The following is a 12,882-nucleotide window of genomic DNA, read 5'->3' on the forward strand; positions in this document are numbered from 1 at the left end:
AGAGATAGCAATTAAGGTTTGTTTTTTTGTGTGTGTGTGTGTTTTTTTCAAAGAAGGTGGAAAGAAGAATAGGGTAAAAGACAGATTTTATGTGGCAGTAACAGCATAATCCCTTCAAGAACTATTAACAGGCACTCAAAAATATTTCAATGATCCAAAGTATGATCAGGGTAGAGTCTGGAGAACTTGATTCCCATCTAATTATTTCCCTTTTGACATAACAGCCATTTTTGAAAATAAACCCAAGGTTGACCTATGATTATAAGAGAAAGCCGGTGAAGTAATTTGTCCTAGAATCAGAAACAACATGCCCACCAGCTTACTTCCTGATCACTTCTAACAAGGATTTCAGTGCAGTGGCTCTTTGAGCAAAATAAATGTGTCACTAGTTATAGGATAGTATCATCTAAGTCAATTCAGAATGAAAATCTAAGGGACTGGCCTCTGGGCTCCCCACCCTTCTGCCTGGAGAGAGATGTCAAACTTCCACTTTTCCTACCAGCTAGAATGCTTTACTGCTTGGTAAACAGGCAACTGCCTTCCCCCTTTCACCTAATTGCATCCCTTAAGATCAAATGTCATCTAGGTAACTTTTGCTTTTATTCCACTTGCAGGAGACAAGACATAAGGAGCAAATATGAATTTAATTAGGGAGTAGTAAAGTGGTTCTTTGCAAGATTGAAGAGAGAGAAAACCTCTAAGATTCTGTGAACTGGAAGTATTGCTTTGGTGTGCTATAACCTCTGCTGTTAAAGGAGTAATACCCCATATATTCTCTATTTAGGTGCTGAATTTTTTTTTTTTTTTAAATAACAGTTTCTAATAAAACAAGGAGAATTTTTTTTAAAGCACAACTCAATCTCTCAAAACAAAAATAATGAAATATAAGCTCAAAACATTAAAAAAGTAAAAGCAGCACATACTCTGAGCTTAAAGTAAACTTTAAAAACATGTTTTTAAAAGTATGAAATGAGTTTTCTATTTTTCTTATTTACTTGCTGGAAATTTTTGCATGTTAGGTATTATGTCCCCAATAAGAATTCACACCCATAAGCAGGTCTGACCTACGTGACCAATGATACTTTACAAAGTAGAAATGAACAAATTATTTTCAAAAATCTGGTATTTTGTGTTTATTAAAATTAAACCACAATTTATCTCCTGACATACAAATAACTGAGAAGTTAAAAGATGTTTAAACTCCAACCTAATTTCACAAGTGTTGTTTCCATCTCCAATCTTGAAAGGTTTGTCACATAAACAGTTTAGTGAGGCCAAAGTGGTGATAAGAAGTGAATCTTAAACTGATTTTGAAAAGGATGCATCACAGGTTCACACTTCCACATCTATACAACTTTATTAACAAGTAAAATACATGCCAGCATGTTTTATATATGGGCAAGGACATTCCTATGATAATGAATGGCACATTATCATCTAACAATTGACCTTTATCAAATATATGTTAATATTTCATATGACTATTTGAAGAATTAAACAACTAATAAATGCTAAAATAACATTTAACAGCAGTTAAAAATATAAAAGCCATTCAGTTTAATATTTACCATAAGCTGGATTCAAATACAACTATTAAAAAAAATACTATTCCTCTTCTACAGGCCAAATGGTTCATTAGAAAACACTGTGACAATAACAACTGGCTCCTACCCTTACCCCAGTTCCATCCCTCAAAGGGCAGTGGAGCTAAGGTAGTTGCTTCTTGGTGCGGTCTACAATTATACACAGGACGATCATATAACTTATCCTCCAAATTAGAACACTTTCGAGTACGACGAGGCACTATTAAGCTAAGAAAACAGGAATAACCAGGACAGTTTTGAGCAAACTAAGGATATATATTACCTAAGTACGGTGTCACATTCACTATCATTACCTTATGCACTTCTGGAAGTAGTGCATACTAGATGAAAAAAATTATATTAAATGAAGGAACTCTGAATTTTTCTCCAACTGGGTATCTGGAACTCCACTTTTCCTGTTAGGAGAGATTTTACTGGAAATAATATTGTTTTAGCAGGTAAAAATATGTGAACAACTTCAAAGGCATGTCTAAAATGAAATATATCTTACAGACTTAAAATAATAGGCTAAAGTTTAGTATTTTTTTCTATTAAGCAGAGATTTTCATTTTAATCAAATGTAATGGGATTTCTATTTTAATCTAAGTTCCTAAAATCTATCCTGCATACACCATATGGAAAAGTGTATTTTTGCCTTAAAATTCAGTTTATTGCATAAATACATGAAAATGAATTATCCTAGCCATGACCAGCTTATTCATTTACAATAGAATTTGAAAAATTTTTGTAATAACTTCCAATCCCCAGTTCACACTCAAAAATGTTTAGATACCCTAACAAGAGTTCTGATTTTTCAATCTTTAAGGCAGAGTGTAAAGATGATCAAGTGTCCCCAAAACACAACAGCAGCTGTTCAAGGTCACAGGAAATGAAGTATGCAGGATTTGATATATCTGAAGGGAACATTAAGTTCTTGAAAATAACATTCTGATTCCCTTGCTTACGTGATGAGATTTAAGGCTACCATTGAATTATGCCAATTATAGAGGATTAAGTCATATGTATACTTGAACCTTATAGATTTGGGGGGAAAAAGTCAAAACAAAAAGTGAAGTTTTGATGCTGGATCAAAAGTAACATATCCATATTCAGAAAACAAGCACATATACCATAAAAGCTAAAATGAAATTCTAGTAAGTCGATGTTTGACAGCTAAGCTTCCTAGTAATTAATTACCATGTAGCAAAGCTTTAATTTAATTTAAAAATTTTTGAAAGAATAAAGTACAGGTCTATAAGAAATTAATATGAAAGAGATACAGCATGAGTTTGAATATGTTATTAGTACAGTTTAATTTTAATTAATTTCCAAATTAGGCAACTAAACCAAGTATTTTTTCTTTACCCCATGCTATTGTCTTACTTCAAGGGTTGTAACACAGGTACTTTAATACAACAATAAAAATTTTAATACAACAATAAAAATTCTATGCAGGAAAGTAAACTGAATGAGACAAAACAAAAAATAGGCTATATTAGCAAAACTAAACTATGTTTTATTTATCAAAGACAATGAAACAATCAGAAAATACAGAGAAATACAGAAGGGGTTATAAAGCATAATAAATTTTATTTTTTGGAAATGGAAAAATGTCCCTGAATAGTTAGATGTACCTTTTAGTAGTAATGTCTAATAATAAATAAGAAATCAATTTTATACGTTCCATATAGCTGTATTAAATAATTTTTAAGTTTAAAAGATAAAATACCATCATTTTAAATGTTGGTATTCAAAATCAAAGATATAACCGAAAGGAAAAACAGATGAGACATAAAATGATTTGCAAGATGGGAAATATAGTAGTTTATGAATGTAAATTAACTTCCAGTTGTAATAATGGTTACATACTCTCACTACACACACAGACCCCACAGTCCTATATGCCACAAACACATTTCCATAACTTGAAAATGAGTGTTTTGCATATCTCAGTTCAGGATATGTTTTTTACAAGTTAATCCTAAAGTCATAAAGCAAGAAGCTATTAATAGTACAAGATTTTATTTGCTAAGCTTTACAAATTAAACTCTAAAAAAATTATTACAATGATACTGACAGATATTTTATTGGCTTTTTAAAAGACAAACACAAATGAGAATTATCTTATTTAGAAAATTAACTTTCAAAATTATCTTAAATGAAATAAATATAATATCTAATACAATCTCTTCCTGCAAGAATCTCCAAGACGGGCAATCCTAAAAACCCAGCTTCTCATCTGAAAATCCCTAAAACTAGTATGTCCCTTAAAAAAATTTTTTTTTATCTTATAAAGGACATTTGGTATTCCCACATTTTCTTAAAATTTGTCCTAAAACAAATTCTATCTTTAACACTCAGGTTTCTAAATACATATATGTGTGTGTGTATGTGTGTGTGTGTGTATATATATATGTATACATATACATATATATATTTAGCTCACTTAATTTAAAATTAATGGAAGCTATCTGGACACAATTTCTAAGAAAACATTGCAGAAAGTAAGTTATGCATGGTTATTTACAGGAAGAGTTTTCCTAAATAATAATGTAAATGTCATGTTCAAAAATCTGACAAATCCTTTCTAATAATCAGCACTGCAGGTTTCAATAAACCTTATGTAACAAAAGATGTTTCATGTGTAGAATTACCAGATGAGTCTAAGAGCCAGAAACTAAATCATTAGACATGGTTAATAATTTCATTTTTATTATACTAAATGTCAGGTCAGAAGTCAATGGCATTTACAAGCTGGAAGACTGTTTATCCACTCAACTCTTTCAATTATATCAAACACTGATTAACCAAATGTGACTGGACTTAACTGCTACAACTTTACGGTTTCTATCAAGTATACGCAAATCTCTCAAATGGGCACATATGCGTATGTGCAAAACAAATGAAATACAGATACTTAAAGAATGAACAGAAATGGCTTGTAAGCATAAACCACCCTGCCATTCAATTTTGAAGCTCCGTCTTTTCTTCACTAGTCTTCTGTTATTAGTAGTCTTCTATTAAAGTTGTAGGTTTACAGATGATCCGGAAATTTCACATTGGTATAAGAAAGGAATGTCAGGTTGATGCAGTCTGGAGACAAAGAAGGAATTAGTCTTAAAATGTATTAAGTTGTCTTTATCTAAATCACAGTATAATACAACACATTTTATAGAAGAATTATATCAAGTATATAATATTCTTTTGATAAAGTCTATAAATCAGAATATATTCTAAAGTGTAAGGCTTCTATAGCAGACTTTCATCTAGAAAATATTTGCATTGTATTTTACACTCTTTGAAATGCACAGAAGATAACCACACAAATTAGTAAAATAGCAAAATTACTTTGCCTTTTAATCTTATTATTAATACTGACAAATTCTTAATGCCACTGTTTGCGAAGATATTTTGCTTGTTAAAATAAAGCGACAGCGACTTCTTTGGGAGTGGTTGGGGGAGACTTTAATAGAACACTTAAAATGATACTTAAACATGATCTAGAAATACAAGTGTATTCATAGTACTCTAGCAGAAATAAGTAAATTATATAAGCTTATGTATAACTTACATAAATGATAAATAAAATGTAAGCAACCAAATCACAAAGCATAAAATTTATTTGAAAAAAGAATACTTAGTAAACTTGAAACACTTTGTTCCTTATAGTCCTACATTCAGAAGTTAAGCACTAGTAGACATTTTGGTTATGGAGTTCAAATGCTTTATCAATTTACATTATTTATAGGCATAAAGTATATGGTACTTGCTTTAAAAAATAGAATAGGGAGTAGGAAGTCACTTTATGTGAAGATACTCCCGCTGCACAATAAATAAATACTATTACTATATCCACGGCCTCCAGAAATTCACTGGATAACTAGTAAGACAACGTCTACTCATTTCTTCATATTCCTACTTATTCAAGTTGTAGCCTTCATAGTTGATAAAAACCAGCACACATTAAGAAAACAATAACAGAACTATTTTCTTCACATGACTTTTATTCCTTGATCCAGACTGTTAAAAGGACTGCAAGACAAATTGTTTTTCAATCACAGATTTTTTTTCCCACCAGATATCTATGCGAATTTCACATTGTTTTATACAAAAATGCCCATTCCTTCAGTCTTTGTTGTTTTTCAAGCTTTCAAATTTCGTGCTGGTGGTTACTTCATATACATTCTATGGTTAATCTTTAAAGAGAAGTTTTAAAAGTCTGATTTAAAATTTCAGTTTACTCGTTATGTATTTTAAAAACTAAAATTTATGAAATTCAATTTTAAAAATCTAAGAGTTATCTAAAAAGGTCTATGACTTATTAAATTTCAATAAGCTGACCATTAGCAGTATTAAAAAATATTAAATATGCTAACAGTAAAAATCATGAATACTCATTAGGCATTTAACATGTATCTGGTAAATTTGAATACATAAAGGAAATAGGCAGAGTTCACAGATTAATATTTCTTACCTCTATAATAAGAAGAAATACCTTGTTCTATGAGCAGCTGCCATACTTTCAGACATGTTTCTGACTTTTAGATAATTAACAAATCCTCTGAAGAAAAGGAGCAGACCTGAGAAAATTGAAATAATATGGATATATATGTTTTTATACAGAAAGGGGCAAGATAAATTTAAAGTAGACGATTATGAACAAGATCCTCTTGGCTTAAGGAATTTTATTTGCAGACTTCCATTCATTTCTGTAATATATTTTACACTATAAGGATAAACTCTGTCACAAGGAAATACAATTTTTCAATTTGTTAAGCCTAGATGTACCAAAATTAAAGCAAATCTAGTTATAAAAATCCAGAATTACATAAAAACATACATTTAAGTAATTTCCTTAAATAGCAAAGTTACCTGATGCACTTAAACTGATTCAACTCATAAAACTCCCATTGAGCCCATGTGTTCAATCTTTTCAATTAATGTAACTACTGAGTGAACTAAGACATAGTTATTTATATAAAGTACATAAAAAGGAAAAACATACATGTGGTTGCTAACAACTGTGGGGAAAAAAACAATAAGCCTGTACAGCAGTATCAAGTGCCTGTCATCTGTGAAATCTGTATTTGAAGATATGTGCATTATGTACATGTTTTCAATTATGAGTTCTTATTTTGAAGTAATAATAAGAAACTAACATAATAAAAAATTAAGAAGAGTTAGAAAAGACAACTTGGAAGACAATTACTCTAATGATTTAGATTATTTGGGATTCTTCTTATATCTATCTCAGTTTTCTCCTTTGTAAAGTAGTATTTTAAAATAACCACAGATATATGTAATAATTTAAAAAGCAATACCTGTGAAATTCTCTCAAGTTTCACATAACAAATATTAGATCAATATAAAACATTACCATTATTAGTATAAGCCTTTGAAATACTTAAGCACATGATTCTTAGGGAAACATTAACCCCAGTAAATTTTTAATCAGGAAATTGGGGTGGGGGATCCAAAAACAAAAACAGAAGGTATCTACTGTATGTGTAGGACTTTCCTCACCAGGAGGAAAAGGAGTTTGTGAATTTAAAATACAAAGTCTCAAACTAAATTTGTACCCCAACTGCAAGGCAATAATCAAATCACTAAAAAAAAGAAGCATGTGTGTAGTAAATTGGAGAGGAAAGACAGAAGAGAGCTACAAATGATGACTTAAAGGGTATAAATTTCAGCTAAACCCAATTGCATCTGCTTCCCATGTCCTAACTCCCTCCGTTTGGGACTCCCTCTGCATTCCACCCTCATACCCTTCCGGATGCTGTTCAAAGATAGTAATACTGTTATCCAAATGTAAAACTATTACTGAAAAATGTAAACCAACTTATTTGTGGGATCCCTTCCTTTCTCTCTAAAGCTGCTGTTTTCTAACACACATTTTACTTTTCAGGCATTTTCTAAAAGAAGTCACCCAGTTCATATCTAAAAACCAATCACTCAGTGGCTACTGTTTCTGAGCATTCTACAAAGTGCTCAACATTCTTTTCAGCATATGTGAGAGCAACATTTTTATCATTTATTACATTTTCACATTCCCCTAAATAAATAAATACTAGATTACGGCTCTGAAGTGGAACTGGCATTGTCCTCTGTATTCTACTCTGCCCCACATTAACCTCCCTAAGATTCCTCCAATCTCTAAATAATATATATACACACACAAATGTACTCATTTAATATACTTAAATACTTAACAGACTTTATAAACCTTCTCACTTTTAGGTAAAAAACTCAATAAAGAACACGGCATTCAGGCAGTTAGAACACAACAATATAAAACTGGCTTCACCTCCAGATGCATCTCAACAAGGTCATAACACTAAAATAATTTCACTATAGCTATTAAAGAATTAAGTGACCTTATTTAACAATAATTTGTTTCCCAAAAGATCCTAAAGATCTAACAGTACGACTAAATAAAAACTCAGAGAGAAGACTGCCACCTACTGAAATGCTGTTATTTTCTGGTACAATTCTGAGTGAAACATGGGCTTTTAATCCTAACAAGAAACAAAATGTATTCCTTATGTCAGCAAATACATCTGAAAAGTGGATTAAAGGTATAATGTGATTTAATGATTAACTTAATTATCTCACATCGAAGGTAAAAAACAAAAGGGAACAAAAATTGAAAATCCATAAAATTCCATCAATATTAATAAAAAGACATGTCTTATAAGACAACTCAAGAGAAGTACTGTGATCATTAGGCATAAAGCCTTTCCTTATGCCTGGTTGATTAATAATTAATTCAAGGCACAATTCAAAAGCATAAAGAATGTTTCCACGATTGAAAAATAAGAGAATAGACAGAACAACCAAACTATCCAACTCTCAAATTTCCTAAGATCATTAAAAGAAGTTATTTGTGTATATTTTCTGAGATAAATGCTAAGACAGTTTTTTATCACATTGTTATTTTAAAATTTTGTGGCATTCAATGATCATCCCACCACTGACTCTTTACACTGATAGCCTCTGGATTTTAAATCTAAGAAATCTGTAGTGCTATGTAGAATAGTTTAAAAATGTGAGATGATGTGTTTGAATATGAGAATTTTACAGAAGAAAAATAATTTCCACATAAATTGTGCCATAGTTTATTTATATTTACAGTTTTTGGAAATATCAAAGTTAAACTAAATACATTAAGAATAAACTTACCAAGTACAAGAAATATCCACCAAAGCCAATACTGTCCATTGAAATATCCAGTAAAATAATCAGAAAACTATGGAGTGAACATAAATATATTAACCAAATTCGTACACCTGAATTTGAAAATCATAGATTATCTTCAGTTTCAGAATGATTTACCTCAAATAATCTTTAACACTTAAAAATAGCACAAAGGAAAAATAAAAACAACAAATGGCATACATATATATAAATTATTTGAGAAAAAAATCATCTTATGCAATAGCAAAAAAAAAAAAAAAATTAAATGAAGTATTTTGGAAACAAAAACCAGTTTCAAACTCCCTGCAAGAAATACAAGTAAATGTTGTATGTCTGAATCACACATTTTCTTATTAAAAGTTTCACATCAGTCCTTCTTTCATAATCTCTCAAAACCACAACTACCATCCCAAACACACTATAGCAACCCGCTGCTTCAGATATTAACACCAAAAGCCACATTAGTTTAATCTTATCAGATGGGGGTATCCTGCTGACCTCCAAAAAGAAGAGCTTTTGACCTTCTGTACACTCCCTACTGCTAATCACTGCCAAAAATACTAGGTGCATAAAGACCCCCATTAGAGTCTTTCTATTTTCAAACTAGATGCTCTAGCATTCAGTTCCCAACAGTGAGCTGAGAACAGCTAAATGAACCTTAAAGTGGCATTTCAACAGTTCCTATTAGTGGCCATGGCAGACAGTTTTATATTCTCTGTGGTGTGGGAATATGAACAGGCAGATGGAAGGCAGAGTTTGATGATATTGGACACAGTTATCTTTTCCTTGATTAGACTCTAGACATTACACTTCATTAATTTTAAAAGGCTTTTTAAAAAATCAATCTGATTTTCTTCAGTTACTTCAGATAACTTTAGCACCTAAAACAATGCCTCAAATGATTATTTTTTAAAAAGTGTTTAATATAACCTACTCTAAAATTATTAAAAATTAGCTTGTATTTACCCACCCTGTTTCCACTGGCCTGCAAACTGAATCGGATGTAACTAAAAATGATTTTGTTAAATGCAGACTTGCTCCCAAATCTGATATTAATTAAAAGTATTTGTAACTTTATAGGTAAAGATTTCCAATTATTTGTTGGTAATTTCCATATAAGCTTAAAAATCCTAGGCTTTGGCAATAATAAAAAATGCTTACAAATTGTAAATAATGTTATTTAGTAAGCATATCAAATAAAGATTACCTAAGTCTACTTTTTATAGCCTTTTAAGTATTTTCTCAGAAAGTATTTCTAATTAATAAATCAACCATTTATAGTAATTTCAGTATTTACAGTAATTTCATGTTTTACATTTTATAGTACTTTTTAAAAATGTATAGTAATTTGAGCGATTTAAAATTTCAAAGTACTACTAAACACAGAGATCCCACATACACCTACATCTTTAAAATATGTGTACAATGAAGGAGGGACTTGAAATGGAAAAGATGCAGCTTACACAGGACTGTACTATACTATTTTTTAGTCAAGTGATTCACAGTTAGAAATAAAACACTTTCATATAGGTCTTAAAGGCTTTTCAAGAACAAAAAAGAATAAAGAACCAAGGCAATACGTTTTTATTTTAAATTTCTGCGTGTTACCCAGTAACAGGCAACCCGAACAGCCAGAACAGAGTCTGTCTTCACCAAAATACTTTGAAAGAGAAGGATTCGCTATGTAAAACGGATAAAGTAATGTTGGACTCATTACTGTGTTAGCAAAAATGTTTTAAAATACTAAAATCATAAACCTAAGCCAACTGTTGTTGTTGTTTTTTAATATAAGTAAACCAATCATGTTGATTGGCTAGTCACAGGCTAGAGAAATCAAATTTTGGAAAATAAATTAATGAACATTAAGAATTCATCTGATTTTATTATATTAATACAACATCACTATTTCATTGTTTACATCCTACTTTTGAAATGTAATTTCTTAGTTTTTAATAAAACACATATGTATTTTTAACCAAATAATAAAAACCTTAGACAGAAGTAGTATTGGAAGCCTAGGCTAAAGATATTTACACAAAATCCGAGGTTCATGGCAGCTTAGACACAAAATGGACAGCAGCAGTATGATTTATATAAATTACTTATTGTCTAATGAAAGGAAACACCAGGTTTTTAGGGGAAAACTTTTCTCTCAGCACTAAACTCTGAAAGGAATGTTTTACTTGGAGCATTATAATAAAAGTCAAAATACAGTGTAACAGAGGCAGTACAGAAGTAGGAACATAGGCGATGAATTGAGACCAAGGTAGATGCCAATTCACATTGAAAACTGTGGGACTGGCTGGGCACGGTGGCTCACGCCTGTAATCCTAGCACTTTGGGAGGCCGAGGCTGGCAGACTGCCTGAGCTCAGGAGTTTGAGATCAGCCTGGGCAATGATGTGAAACTCTGTCTCTACAAAAATACAAAAAATTAGCCAGGCGTGGCGGCATGTGCCCGTAGTCCCAGCTACTTGGAGGCTGAGGCAGGAGAATCGCTTGAACTCAGGAGGCAGAGGTTGCAGGGTGCCAAGATGGCGCCACTGCACTCCAGCCTGGGTGGCAGAGTGAGAATCCGTCTCCACAAGAAAAACAACTGTGGGACCTTGAGCAAATTATTAGACTCTTTATTCTTACTTTCATCACCAATAAAATGGCTAGATCATCACCAGCATCAGAGATACAGTTAAAAGTTTGAAAACTCGTTATTTGTAACAAATTATGCCTGGCACACACTAAGGGTTAAATGAATGACAGTTATTGTTATTTTATACAAAAGATTTTTAAAAATCCTTTTCTTATAACACTTCTTAATACACACTAAAGGCATAACATTAACTCTAACTCAGTAAAAGTACTTTAAGGGAAACTAAACAGTCCTGGAGATGAAACCTGATGACAGTATATACCTTACAAAACTGTAAGAAACTCCAGTCCTTGAATATAAGTTCCCCATCTTATCACATCAACTAGAGTTGATAACTAGATAATCTAATCCCTTCTCAACCTGAGGTTCTTATGAGAAAATTAAGCTGTAATACTCTAAGGGCATAAGTTGTATAGGATGCATTAACTTCTTTCTTATACATCTAGAATGATACTAGCAATTTACTAACTGGGAGAATTGAGAAAATAGTCCTCATATCATTTTCTGTGTTCTGTGATTTAGATGAGAAATCCCATTTGATTAATAGTGCTTAATAGTATCATAATCAACGTTGGACTTATCTAGGCCCAACTTCGAGGTATTTTAATAATAATTTCTATAAGGGAAGGGATTGTGTCTTTATCTTTGTATGTTCTGTAACACCTAACAGATTTATACTTGTGTTAGGACCCACTGTACATCTTTTGCAGTAAAACTAAAACAAGAAATTGTCAGGGGATAGTTCTCACGATGGCTCAAATTTTAATTTTCTTAGAAGAAACCAGTCCATAGGTCCCAACCAATAATTAATTGATTAATAACCAAAACCTATGGATTACTGAAACCCTGGGAGGCTATAAGTTTTAAAATAATGAAGAAATGCATCACATCTATAAACATTAATATTTTCATAATAGGGACTTTTAAATCAACTTAGTAATATAGATATATTATCAAAGTGAACATTTAAGAGAAGCTAATATATTTGATCTATGATTCTACTAAAAATTTTAGGAGGACTTAGCTCATTCAATAAGAAATGAATGTTTAAATGCAGAATGTATATATTTTAATTTATTAATTGTATAATAGCATTTTAAATGTGTAGGTAACTTTTCAAAGGACTTATTAAAACAGTAAGTAAAGCCATTCTTGATCATTCTCCTAGATCTTATCGTAAAGAAAAAAAAAAAAAAAAAAAACTAGGAAGAAACATTTGTAAAAAGAAGTGAAAAGAGGCCTTCAAAAGGCAAAGGTAAAGAGCTGGGGGAAGATGATGCTAACAACACTAATGCCTAAGCAATTTTTACAGAAAACTTTTTTGGGACTAGAAAAGTTGTTCAGGTGGGGAAAAGGACTTATCACTGTCTCGCTACACACTATCTTGTAAATGATAAGAAGAAGGCAGAGGGTGACTTCAGGGAACAACAGGGAAATAAGGAAGGCTCAGAAGAAG

General features: G+C 31.4%; 1 protein-coding gene across 2 annotated transcripts in view; it reads right to left on the reverse strand.

Annotated features, from left to right (window-relative positions):
- Positions 1 to 2,316: 2,316 nt before the first annotated feature.
- Positions 2,317 to 12,882, reverse strand: part of LOC105481709 (Nedd4 family interacting protein 2) — a 70,538-nt gene continuing 59,972 nt past the window's right edge. The window contains exons 6-8 of one of the 2 annotated variants that reach the window (XM_011741418.2): positions 8,766 to 8,832; positions 6,058 to 6,163; positions 2,317 to 4,676 (exon numbers count right to left, since the gene is read on the reverse strand). In XM_011741418.2, coding sequence (XP_011739720.1) covers positions 6,060 to 6,163; positions 8,766 to 8,832 — 171 coding nt within the window. In that variant the 3' untranslated portion in view covers positions 2,317 to 4,676; positions 6,058 to 6,059. The remainder of the gene's footprint in view (positions 4,677 to 6,057; positions 6,164 to 8,765; positions 8,833 to 12,882) is intronic. The other variant, XR_011614713.1, reaches the window with a different exon arrangement.

The sequence above is a fragment of the Macaca nemestrina genome, chromosome 16 (assembly GCF_043159975.1).
Source record: "Macaca nemestrina isolate mMacNem1 chromosome 16, mMacNem.hap1, whole genome shotgun sequence".
Taxonomy (NCBI): Eukaryota; Metazoa; Chordata; class Mammalia; order Primates; family Cercopithecidae; genus Macaca; species Macaca nemestrina.